Source organism: Sciurus carolinensis, chromosome 16, assembly GCF_902686445.1.
Source record: "Sciurus carolinensis chromosome 16, mSciCar1.2, whole genome shotgun sequence".
Lineage (NCBI taxonomy): Eukaryota > Metazoa > Chordata > Mammalia > Rodentia > Sciuridae > Sciurus > Sciurus carolinensis.
The window spans coordinates 3779516-3792415 of NC_062228.1; the positions used below are offsets into that span (position 1 = coordinate 3779516).

General features: G+C 57.2%; 1 protein-coding gene across 2 annotated transcripts in view; it reads right to left on the reverse strand.

Annotated features, from left to right (window-relative positions):
* Positions 1-12900, reverse strand: part of Atp2c2 (ATPase secretory pathway Ca2+ transporting 2) — a 56554-nt gene that overhangs the window by 34906 nt on the left and 8748 nt on the right. For both annotated transcript variants that reach the window (XM_047527368.1, XM_047527367.1), the window contains exon 2: positions 577-687. In XM_047527368.1, coding sequence (XP_047383324.1) covers positions 577-687 — 111 coding nt within the window. The remainder of the gene's footprint in view (positions 1-576; positions 688-12900) is intronic.

Genomic DNA, 12900 nt, shown 5'->3' on the forward strand with positions numbered 1-12900 from the left:
ACTAACTTGCCGGGCTGGCTGACCTTGGGACCTCCTGTCTCAGCCTCCCGAGTGGCTGCGATGACGGGCAAGCCCACCCTGCCAACATCTGCTCAGAAGATGAGAGAAGGAAGGCCAGCCCGGCCCACACCTCCCAGGGGGGTTCTGGGGGCTGCTTTTGCCTGGCAGGGCTGGGGATTCAAATGCACCTGAGAAGCCTGTGAGAATTTGGTAGAAGTAACTGGCAATTCCAGGGGTCATGAGAGATGAAGGATGGGGATCCAGACGGTGGAGGCAGCGCTGGAACCACATGCCTGGGTCCACCCTGGGCTGCCCTGCTTTCCTGCCTGTGGCTCCTGCCTTTCTGCCTCCAGCCCTCTCCAGTGCTGAGCGTGAAGGACGCTGGCCTCTAGGGAGTGCCCCAGGAGGGTTAGCTGAGTGGCAGTAGCCCTGACGAGACTCTCCCTGGAAGCGGTACTTTCCTGCAACCATGACTTAACTGCGTGCACACAAGTCTAGAGCTCCGTGGGGCACTGGGCGCTTCGCCTCGATCTACAAACCCCACACAACCAGCACCAGAGTGGGTACAGTTCTTACATGAAACGCTCTGGCCAAATCCTCTTTGTGGCACTTGCACGCTTCCTTGGGTGGCAGAGCTGTGACTGCCCTCTCTCTCTCGGAGGCTTTCAGCTCACACTGTCCATCAATCTGTGGAAAGAGCGGCATTACTGGTTAGCAAAGGGAAGCGTGCACGGATGTGTCTTTTTAAAGCATAACACACCAATGGGAAGTGCGTGTCCTTCACGAACAGCTTGAATTCGCACACGCATGGGTCGCCTGTGACCAGCCTCCTCTGGAGACAGCAGTACTGGCCTGGAAGTGCCTTCATGCTGCCGCCTACCTGAAGGGCAACCACCCTCACACTGTCCATCACAGGCTGTTGTTGCAGGGGTGTGAACCCTACAGAAACGGTGACATGTGTCGGACATACTCTTCCATGCCTGATCTTTCATTCAATGTCATTAGTGAGGGTGACGCCTGATGTTGCAGGTAGCAATGGCTTGCTCATCTCCCAGGGTGCTTAGTGTTGTACCTGGCGAGCAGATCACAACCTCTTCATCCATTCTCCTGTTGATGGACAGTTGTGCTACTTCCCGTCAGGGGCTACTACTGATGCATCTGTTTTTGGCAAACTTGTTTAATAGAATAGAACTCGCAAGGCCTCAGAACAGGGGGTAATTCACATATTTAGAACTGGAACCTTGAGGCAATGGGAATCTAGGTCAATTATACACCACATTGTAGAGAGCGCATCCTGTTGACAAGAGGAGGTATCACAGCCTGGTTCTATGAGACACTGTAACTAACCCAGGATAAGGCTGGGGGCTCCCAGTCAGCTCTGGGAGTCCATGTGGAGAGACACAGGCCTGGGAGGAAGCCACAGGGAACACCGGAGGCTCTGGGTGGCTGTAACAGCACAGCGAGGTCTCGGAATCAGGACAGGCGAGGTGTTTCTGCAACACTTCCTGGTATTTGGCCACCCAGGACATGATAGCCATCTCTTCCTCTTCCAGCAGGTTATTGCAAACCGGGAAGGAGGAAAGGTAGGGGGGCATTGACCAAGTTCTTCCCGTAGCGGGAACAGAGATGCAAGCTCCTCTCTCCTCCTTGCCAGCCGCCTCTCCCCAGCCCCAAACCAGGAAGCGCAGCAGTGACTCTGGGCTCATCCCACAGGCGCCTAGTCTCCTGTGGGCCCTCCCGCATCAGCAGCGTGTGCTCTGCACCTTAAGGGAAGATGTGCGCCAGCCCCTGAGACAGATGCCCCTGCTCTAAGACCCAGTTCCGCTGGACCAACTGCAGTGCTCGGTTCCAGCCCTAGCCCAGCTGTTCTTGGGCTTTCCGGTTCTCTATGGCCATGACTACACCCCAGTCACTTTTCAGGCAGTATCCAGAGTGACACTGAACGTCACACATGTGCGCGTGTGCACGCCCCGCCCTCCCTCCTGGAAGCAGGGGCAGACTCCAGTCGCTCTCAGTATGAAACCCACTCCCTTCAATTCGCTGCCACAGATGCCACCTCAGCCCCTCAGCTCCTGGCAACCACAGGTCGATTTTCTGTCTGTGAGGTTTTAACTACGCACATTTCATATAAATGGAACCATACCCTATGTGACCTTCTGGTCTCTGTGTTTCCTTTATGATCCCAAAGTATTATTTTTTGTGGCAAACAGATTCTGTGGGCAGCTGGGGCTGGTGACGTGGAGCAGGGCCTTCCTTAGTCCCAAGGGGACAATCTAGGACATGGGTACTCCTCAGAGCGGCTTCGCCAGCACGCACAGCTCAGGGCTGACATCTAATCACCAGAGGCTCCTGAGGGAGCCACAAAGGGCAAATGTGGCCCCAGCTGACACACGCTGGCTGAACAGGGGGACTCAGAGCCAGGGCGTGGGGCCTGCAGGCAAGCAGCCTCCCTGGCCTGGCCCTCCTGCTCCCAGCCAGCTCGGGGGCTTCCATTCCCCTTGACGCTGAGACCCCAGCGAGCGGGGGCAGGAGCTTTTCCACACCCTCCTGCATGCCTGCTTCCTCCTCTGCAGAGGGGTCCCGCAGCACGGGCCATGGGGTCGGGGGATAGCAAACAGGACGCCTGAGCCCAGTGCCTGGCACCTGGGAGCACCAAGCACAGGTGAGCTGAGGGTGACGGGGATGGCAAGAGATGGGGACAGCAGGGTCCTCGTCCTTGGTGATCGGAACAGGGCTGGCAGGCTCAGCACACAAGAACACAGCCCCCCAGGAGGCCCTAGGGCCAGATGCACAGTCAATATTTTTGACTCTTTGGCATAAGGTGGGCCAATTACCGCACAGGACCTGTATATACTCAAAAACTTGTTGTCATTTGTTTGAAACTCAGGTGTGACTGTGTGTTCTGTGTGAATCAGGCCACACAAGTATGAGCAAGCTGAGAGAATCAGGGAGCTGGGAGAGAGGAGAGGGCCAGGCGAGATCCGGGAGGAGCGAAGAGGGGCCTTCGGGCCGGGGAGGAACAGGCGTGAACAGACACTGCCTGGGGACTCAGTGCCTCTGTTGGCGAGAGCACTCGGCCCTGGGTTCCAGAGGGAGAGGTGAGGCAGAGAGAAGCTGGGCCCAGGCCCTTCAGGAAGTGTGCATAACACGCAGCTGTCAGACCCATGAGCAGGAGGCGGCAATACAGGGCTGGTGAGGACCAGGAGCCATCAGCCGCCTCGTGAGCGGACGCCAGGGCGTGTGCACCCCACCAGGGACGCACCCACCTCCTTCCAGGCACATCCCTGTGGACCGTCCAGTTTTACCTCAATCTGGTCTCAATCTCAGCATGGTCCTCACGCTGTGGGCTTCAGCCCAGCGTCACCTGGACCCTTTCAGAAATGCAGATTTTAGAGTCCCATCCAGGACTCGATCCGGCAGAGGCTGCAGGGTGGCTGGCAGCCTGTGTTTTAACACGTTCTCTCAGCCTCCAGATGCATTCCAAAGTTGCCACTGGTTTGCTGTGAAAATACCCCTGCTGTGGTCTACTCCAGACCACTGAGGAGGGAGGACGAGCCAGAGGGTATGGAAAATCCCCCGGCACTCCATGCGCACCCGCCAGGGTCCCTTTGAGGGCCTCCATTTTGGAGGAGAAAAAGGCTGGGCAGTGGGCCAAGGACCAGAGGGAGCACCCTGGGTTCCAAGCAGGGTGGGGTCCTCTGGTCCCTAGAAGCAGGGTGGGCGGGGTGCAGCCTCAAGGCTGGTGCCTACAGTCCTTCTAGGAGCTGGGCAGACAAGGAAGGAGAAGGCCCGAGGCAGGGCTGGCCCAGAACAGTAGCTACCAGAATGTCATGGCCATAAAAGGCCACCCCACCCAGCTCGCATGGCACTAGGCTGTGACATCAGAGGCCAAACACACGTGGCCATCTCGTTCACGCCTCACACCAGCCCTCGATGGTCTTACAGATGAAGAAAAGGCTGAAGTGGTGGACTGCAGGATTGGCCCAGCCACTACTTCCAGTCACTATCTAGAAAACAGGAGGAAACCCCTTGGTGGGTCTTGAGCTGTGGAAATGGGAGAAATGGATGGGGAGACCTTCCAAGTGGAGCCAAAGAGGTGGGGACAGGAGACAGACAGGGAGACAGACATGCTGAGCCTGAATTCTGAGCCCCCTCCCACCCCAGAGCACATGCACACCAACCCGGACCCTGAGACTGTGCCCCATGACGTGACAAAAGGAACTTTGTGATGAGATTGAGGATCTTGAGATGGGAGATGGTCCTGGATGTGGGCAATGTCACCACAAGGTCCTTGTGAGAGGGGGGTCAGGGGAGAAGCTGCAGAAGGCAGGAGCTAGGTTCCCCCTGGCTGCTCCAGAAGGACCCTGCCCTGCCCTCACCTCCATGTTAACCTAGGGGACCCACGCTGGACCTCTGTCCTGCAGAACTGGCAGATAATACTTGGGTGCTATTTTAAGCCACCAGTTTGTGGTGCTATTACAGCAGCAAAGGAAAACCACCCTGCCTGCACCAGAGGAACCGACTCTCTGAGCCCCAGACCCTGGTGCCTCCCCGCCCAGCACCGCTGTCCTGCCTGCCGCCCTCCTTAGAGGTGACTGACACTGACTTCTGTTGGTGGGGTTTGCTCTGCTGCCTTGGAAGTTCATGTAAATGTCACACGCGGGCTCTTGCAACTGGCTTCTCTTGCTGAATATGGTCCCAATTGTCCACCATGTTGTGCCATTAAAGATGAATTCCTTCTCTTCGCTGCTGTCCAGAGTCCCATGCATTCCACTGCCCGGGTACAGCGCAGTTTATCTAATGACTGTGTGTGGCTGGCACGTAGGTCGTATCCAGCTTGGGCAGTGACAGCCCACATGACCGTGACCGTTCCCGGGCGAACGTTCTGGTGGACACAAGCCCTCAGATGTACCCGGGCATGGCACTGCTGGGTCGCAGGGCATTCTGAGTCCAGTTACAGTGGACACTGCCATGCTGTTGTCTCAACTGGTGGAACACAGCCTAGAGGTGAAGAGGAGAGGAAGGGCCTGGGGCACCACGAGGACACTGGCCTATGCAGAGCAGCCAGTCAGTGTCCATGCCAGGCCCACCTCAGGCGGGACCCACGGGCACTGGGACTCGGGTTGTCTCTGGGCTCAGAGACTGGGTGGCTGCAGGCAGAGCCTGTGGGACACTGTTCTGGGCCTCCTTGAACCTGAACCACAGTGTAAACTGCTGATTCACAGAAATCCGGCTCTGTGGTGCCTGGGGGCAGCGCCCAGGCAGGAGCAACGGATTCCCAGCCAGGACAGGCTGGAAGGCTGGGACAGGGCAGAGGAGGGAGAGGCTCCGTGAGGGGACAGTGTGTGCAAAGCCCTGACCAGAGGCCGTGCTGGGCAGAGAGCAGCTCGGGAGCCTCCGGTCACGGGCACCCCAGGCAGGGATCCACCTGCCGAACTGAAGACCCTGTGCACAAGTGGGAAGCGGGGCACCATGGGAGAACTCAGGTGGCCTGCCCAGGGCTTTTAGCATTAGGGGAAAAGAGAATCTGAAATGCAGTAAACGGGGCAGGAGCACAGCCAGGTCATCTGCTGGCTCCCAGCTCTGATTCTGGGTCTCCCACACATCTGCTGTGTGACCCTCCACAAACCCCTTGACTTCTCTGAGTCTCATTTCCTCCTGTGCAAACTGGACCTATTGAGACCACACCACCAGGACTGCTGTGAGCAAGGGCAGGGAGAGCTCAGCCTTGGTCAAGAGGGGTTCAGAGGGCGTTTCCAGGCCCTAGATTAAGTCCAGGTGGTAGGCATGCATGTGTGTGCGTGCGTGTGTTGGTGTGGGCCTCGGGGAGCAGAGAATGCTCAGTGTGTCTGGCTCGCAGAGGCCTGTGTGTGGGCCAGGGTTACTGGGGAGCGGAGGGCAGTTGGCAAGATGCGGAGACTGGCTACGCACAGACTGGTGGCGGCTGGGTTCTCATGGAGGGTCACAAATGCACCAGAAGCCAGCACGGGCTCTGGGAGCGGCTGGGTCAGAATCTATGGCTCACACAAAATTAAACACAGATGCAAACTAAATAAAGTCCTGACAGCGTGCACACCCCGAGAGGGCCTGGAAGCCACGGCGCCGCCTGGACACAGCAGCAGCAGAGAATCTCACGACAGATCTCGATTTCTAAACACGTTTCTTTCTGCAAAGAGCACCAAGGCCCCGGGGGCAGAGGCTGACTCCTGACCTGGGGCGGGGAAGGGTTAGGGTAGCCTGGAATTTCCTCTTAACTCACAAAGGACGAGATGATGTTCACAGGGAGCTAGGCAGAGTCGAGAGGGCACAGAAGGCCCAGGAAGGGGCTCTGCCAGCCACATCAGGGACAATCTGAGCATATGGACGTAACTAAGCACGGCGACTGACCTCACATGATCAAATAGGACGTGCCCTCACACTTGTGAACGAGCGGATGACCGTCAGCGCGGGTTGGCTCTTAGAGCAAACAGGGACGTGGAATCAGGAGCCCACTCAGCGAGCCCAGGGGTGGAAGGGAACAGAGGGGACACCGGCACACAGAGCCATCTCCCCCTGACATGCTTACAGCACAAAGGGGACACGCTAGCTCTGCAGAGGAGGACCTGGCAGATACCACCTCAGCCAAGGGCTGGGGACAACAGCGTCCCAGCCTCCCAACGCAGGCAGAGGGAGGACAGGACCCCACCCCACGACGTCCTGCCAGAAGTGCACAGCCTGAGTCTGACCACAAGGACAGATGGTCTGCAGGACTGTGACCTTCAAGAATGTCAAGGACATGACAGACAAGGAAGACCCAAGGAGCCACTCCGCCCAGGGCGAGTGGGAGACCTGTCAAGCATGGGCACCGCGCCCTGGACTGGATCCTTCTGTCATGGAGCAGCTGTGAGTGGAGTCTGCTAACCAGGTGGTCACAGTGGTGGATGTCCAGGGCTCTGCTATGGCCACGGGGACACAGACGGGGAAGTGTCTAGGGGTGGTGGAGCACCTTCCTGCAATTTATGTCCAAAGTGGGCAGCGAGGGTGTATGCCCAAGCACCGTGGCCGCGTGTTGGTGACGGGACCTGGCCCAGGTGTCCCCGAGCCTGCGCTGTGCCCTCTGGCTCGCTCTCTCCTAGGTTCAGGTTCGACCTGCACTTATGGAGCATGGACGGCCCAGACAGCTGCTCATCACCTGCGCACATCTGCTCCTCAACCTGACAGACGCCCAGGTGGGCAGGTCTGTGCCCACCTTGATGGGTGGGCCAAGGGAGGCCCCAGAGCAGCGTGCCTCAGCAGGGCCCTGGCAGGTGCTGGGTGAGGGTTGGGCCCCAGGCCGCCATCCGGGGGAGGCTTCCCAGCCGCCACCTCCCGGCCCATCTGCTTACTCAGAACAACTGGCGCTTCCCTTGCTCCCGGGCCCAGTGTCTGCAAGAGGGTCTCCCACAGAAGGATGTCATCGGATGAACGAGAAGCTGACTGTCTAGAGCAGAGGTCCTGGGGAGGGGCCAGCTCAGAGTGCAGAGATTCACACAGCTCTTCTTTTTTAAACACTAGGGGCTGAGCCCAGGGGTGCTTTCCACTGGGCTACTCTCCCCCAGCCCTTTTTGCTTTTCTTTCTTTTTTTAGGGTGGGGCTTTGCTCTTGTTCCTGTTCTGATTAGTTATACACGACAGCAGAACACATTCTGTACTTTTCATTTTGATGCAGGGTCTTGCTAAGCTGCCGAGGCTGGCCTTGAACTTGCGCTCCTCCTACCTCTGGAGTCACTGGGATTATAGGTATGCCCACCATGCCTGGGGTTTCTGAAGCTCTTAGGAGCCCCCAGGCCCAGGGTTCCCAGGTGCTGCTCTGGCCCCAGTCATGCCTGGAGACCCCTGGTCAGCACAAAGAGTGGGGGAGGCCAGAGGAAGGTCGTGTGGAGGTGGAAAGAGGAACAGAATGGCGTCACCAGCACCCGCCTCCTGGCCATCACCTGAGCCCACGCACTGGGCAGCGTGTGCTCTGCAGGGCCTGGGTGTCCAGCACCCTGCTGCTACTGTCACTGGGCAAAGAACCTTTTCACAAATATGACCTACACGACTTCCACGGAGCAGGCATCGGAGGGCTGACGAGAAACCTGCAGGCCCAGCTCTCCACGGTCCGTGCAATAAACCCACTGCCACGTGAGGCGTGCGAACGTGGAGACTGAGCAGACCTGCCTCCGTACTCAGAGCCAGCCAGGGTGCTGGCTGGGGTGGCTCGGGTCAGCGCTCCCTGCCCCACACCCCCGAGAGCCCCAAACCCAGTCTGGACAAAGCCAAAGATGGGAGGATCCCGAGAAGCACATGGGGTCGTCCTGGGAGCAACGTGCGGAACAACCGACCTGATGAACAGGAGGCCGGTGCCAGCGGTTGGACCAGAGCGCGCGATCGTGTCCCAGTGTCTCCCCCTCCAGAATCACGAATCTCGGCCACAGTCCCTGAGTGCATCGAGGGCACCGTGGGCCAAACTCCGCGTGCTCTGCTCTCCCCTGCTCCAGCAGGTCAGCGAAGCCCAGTGGAAGTCAGGGCAGCTCACTTCCCACCAAGCACCGGGGCGTCCAGGACCTCAGATACATAACCCCAGGAGGCTCTGCAAGCGCCACAGAAAAGCACAGAGCTTTCGCCCGTGGCCACAGCTCCCCAGAGAGAACACCCTTCCAGGCGCTTCCTACGAGGAACGTGTCCTGGCTATCACTCCACCCCACCCCATTCCTGGGAAGAAGCCCTACCCCAGGACCCTGGGACGTTCCTGTGACCCCGGGACATGCCTCTACTGCAGACAGGGTCTGACAGGGGTCACTGGAGTGGGGCCCAATCCAACTGTACTGCAGTCCCTATAGGAACTGGAGGTCAAGACACAGACAGAGGGAGGAGACGCAGGGAGAGCCTGGGCCAGCCCGTCCTCTTCTCCACTGGAGGATGCCTCACATGGTGGCTGGGAACATGTTCCTGCCTCTGGGCTGGGCCCCTGGGCCCCAGTGGGGCAAAGCTATCTACGGCACCCTGCCAGTCACATCAGCCCCCAGGCACCCCGCAGATGCTCTGGGCTTGGGCGCCCCTGAGCGTGCTTTCTGCCGACTCTTCCTGGCCGCCTGTCAGTGGGAAGAGAGGCAGACGCTGAGGCCTTCAGACACGGTCAAGGCCCTGCCTCTGCCTCCCGAGACCTCACTGCCGGAACGTTCCAGCGCTGGGCTCCCTCGCACACGCGGTAACGCGGAGCCGTGATGTGAGCCAGCACACATGCGCACCCGTGACCATCACACACACCTAGCAGAAGACGGAGTCACCAAGCGCCTCGTGGAACTGGTGAGTCAAGTGTAAATCACCGGAACTTGGAGGGTGGAGCCGCGTTACCAGCAGGGACTGTGCTGAGGTGCAGGCTCCGCACCCAGAACCCTGCCGCGGACCGAGCACCAAGAGTGGCGTCGAGCACAGCTGAGCACGAGGGAAGAAAGCCTCCGCGGGCCCAGCGCGCCCCTCATCTGCCAGTGACCCGCCAGCTCCGCGGTCATCAAGTGGCCTTTCAGAGCGGGATTCGCAGGCTGCTTGCTGACAGGTGGACTCGAGTCTGAGGGTGATCTTCCTAAACTGGAAGGAATTCCTGACATATGGAAGTGTAATTCTGTACACAAGCATGAAAGTAGAAGATCTTGGCACGAGGGTCATCAAAGTGAAGGGGTCTAGAGAAAGAGCAGAGCTCAGCAGAAACCCCGACCACGACAGGCAGTTCTTGGGCAGACGACAGGTCCGAGGGCTTGGCTTTTTTATCTGAATCATCTCATGTCAGAAATATTTCTTTCCACACTGTGGAGGGCTGCTCCTGAGACACCCCTCGCCATTGGTCCCTGCACCCCCACCCTGCATCCATGCCGTCGTGTGATCCCGTCCGGTTGAGGGTGGACGGGGCCTGGACTTGCTGCAGTGATCAGAGGACGGCAGAAGTTAGGAACCTCATTCCCAAGGCTGGTGACGCGCTGAGGTGTCCGACTCTGGACGCTCTCCTGTCCTCCTCAGTTTCTACCTGCCATGCCATAGGCAGCCCTGTGGGGAGACCCACGTGACGAGGGAACAGACCTGCAAACAGCCACAGGGTGGGCTTGGAGGTGGCCCAGCCAGTGAGACCCAGAGCCAGGAGCACTCAGCTGGGCAGCACCCAGGTGGAGCCCACGGGAACTGCGGGATAACACAAGTGGCAACAGTGTGACTTGTTATCCAGTACGACATAAGTAAGCGAACCACTGGACACCGCTCACTGACATCCCTGATGGGATTCCATAGATCACCAGTCCCATTAAAATAAGGTTGCTCTCTTTGTACTTTATAATTTTGTTATGAACTTGATTTGATTTTATAGCTGAGTTAAAAGCATGTAGCTATTTTTATTGCAAGTTTTTGCCTATTCGTATTGAATTCACACTTCAATACATGAAGACAATACTGGGGTGTGCAATCCATTTCTTTAAGATGTCCACGTATTTGAGAATCACAGATGATTCTCGCTGAGTGTGCACAAGCCCAGGCTGAGGATGAGTGTGCAGTCTCCAGAATTCCATCTCGCGCTCTCTCTCCCTGGGGCTGGTATGCTCCACAAAAACACGATTCTGCTGTAACATGCTCCTGATGTCTGGCACGTCTCTGGATGACGAGTGCCACAGTCTGACTTAAAACCCTGCGAGGTCCCAACGCCGTGGGGATGAAGCCCAGATTCTTGCTACCGAGGATCTGGGGGTCAGCTCGGCAGCCCCACTCTCCCCTCACATGGTGCCTCCCTCACTCTGCCTTGATCCCCATCCACCCCGCGGTGCCTGCTCTTCCCCCTCCTGTTAAACATCACTTCTGCCAGCGCCTACACACCTGTCACTATGGTCAACTGTGACCCTCCGCTCAGTACCCACCTCTGCCCACCAGGATGATGCCCCGAGGCTAGGGAGTACATGCACCCTTCTCAGCACCCCATCCCTGGGCACGTGCACTGAACCTGGGCTAGATGAGTGGGTGCCCATGGCTCAGGCCCTTCTGCTGGAACTCAGGCCTGGTTCTGGAGCGCCCAGGAGGATGAATGGGCTCGGCAGCCCAGAAGGCAGTGCAGGCTCCAGCCAAGCCTGCCTCGGGGAAGAGATGGGAGCCCTGAGGGAGAGACTGCTTCCCCAGAGTTGGCACCGAGTCATCCCGGAAGCAGGAATTTCTGGGCCAACGTTCTCCTTCCCTTAATGTCAGGTCAGCAAAGAGAAGCTTTGGAAAAATCAAGGAGTCTCTTGGACACCTTTCTTTTCATTACCCTGAAATGTAGCAAGAGTGAGCCCTCTCTGGAGTCAGGAGGTCTGTGCTTAAATTTGGCCTTTGATGTCTCTATCTCAGGACCTTCCCTGTCTTGGCCACCTGTACCCTGTCCAGTTTCTCTGCTGTTAAATTCCCCTTGCAGCTAAGACCACCAGGTCAGAAATGAAACCTCTTGGGTTCTCTGCTGACTGTCAGTCTCCCCAAAGGACTTTGTGCTGTGCATTCCTCTAGCCTGGCAAAACTGGCCAATGTTCAGTGAGAATGAAAACTGGCCAGCAGTGAGCCTCAGCATCCTTGCTGACCACTCTCTGCAATAAATGTCACCTGCAGGCAGAGGCCCTCCAGGAGCCCCAGCAAGTTCTCAGGAATAGTTCCTATTCCAGGTGGGCTGACTTGGCCAAGTGGCTGGGACGTGTGCCGGGCGACTCAGTGGCCTCCAGGATGTGGTACGCGCTGGGTATTCATAGAGAGTTACGATGACTATGAGCACCGTGGCGAACACTACTTCTTTCCCAAACTTTGAGAGCGTTCAGAGGACACAAGTGCAGGAGCTAAGGAGGAGCCTGACCCGGCAGGACGAGGGGCCTCCGGCTCCCTCTCTCATTGCTCTCCCCATTCACCTTCATTGGGGTTTCCTGTGTTCACATGGACTGAGGACCTTTGGAGACAGCACACCTGTCCCTTAGCCGGCCTTCCTGCCTCCCCTGCCTCCCTGGGACTCTGCACTGTGAATTATCCCACAACCCAAGGCTCACTGGGTCCCTCAGGATGCTGCTGAACCTGGGTCCACAGCCAGATGGGAGACCCATCTGACCTTGGAGGGTCTTCTGGAGAGCTCTGGAGGAATGAAGTCCACCTGGCAGAGAGATCAGAATCTCCCCAGCATCTCCATTTGGGTTACACTGTCCTTGTCCTGCATACCTAGGTATCGTATAAAACCTGATCACAACCAACTAATATCAGGAGTTCTTGCATGATACCCAGCCAGACACCAAAACCAAAAGATGGAAAGAAAAAAAATAGGAAAAGCAGGAAAGGCAATCTGTGTTGGCAAACTGACTCCAAACTCCTTCAACAGAAGGCTGTGAGTTGAGAAACGATTTCAGCAAATGGCTTCGACACTGTGTCCTATCAATGCTAATGCACATCATCACAGGAAAAGTGACCAGTCCTGCAGTCCATAAGTCCTTACTACCCTAACACCAGAACTCTCATGGCAACACTGATTTATAAAATACTCCCTGTAAGTGAACAAATATTTAAGGATCGACCACTGGCATTCTTTGGGAGAAAAAAATTTAAAATGTTACAAGTATTTTTCAGCCAATGTTTTCATTAAAAATTAAATTTAACCGTGAAGTCCCCTTCACTGGTGAAAAGGCCACTGCAGGGTGTCCCCCTTCTGAGCAAGCTCAGGGGACTTTCAGAAGCTTTAGTTTTGACTGGCCAGTTAAGCTCAGCCCTTGGATCTTGTAAGGCATTCAACTGGCGAAGCGACACCCAGCTGCCAGAGTCAGGTGGCAGGAAGGGCTTTCTTTGCCAGCTCAGCCAGTTGGCCCCCTGAGAAGCTCTGGGCCCTAGGACCCTGCTAATTTATCCTAGAGGGTCCCCTGAGCCTCAA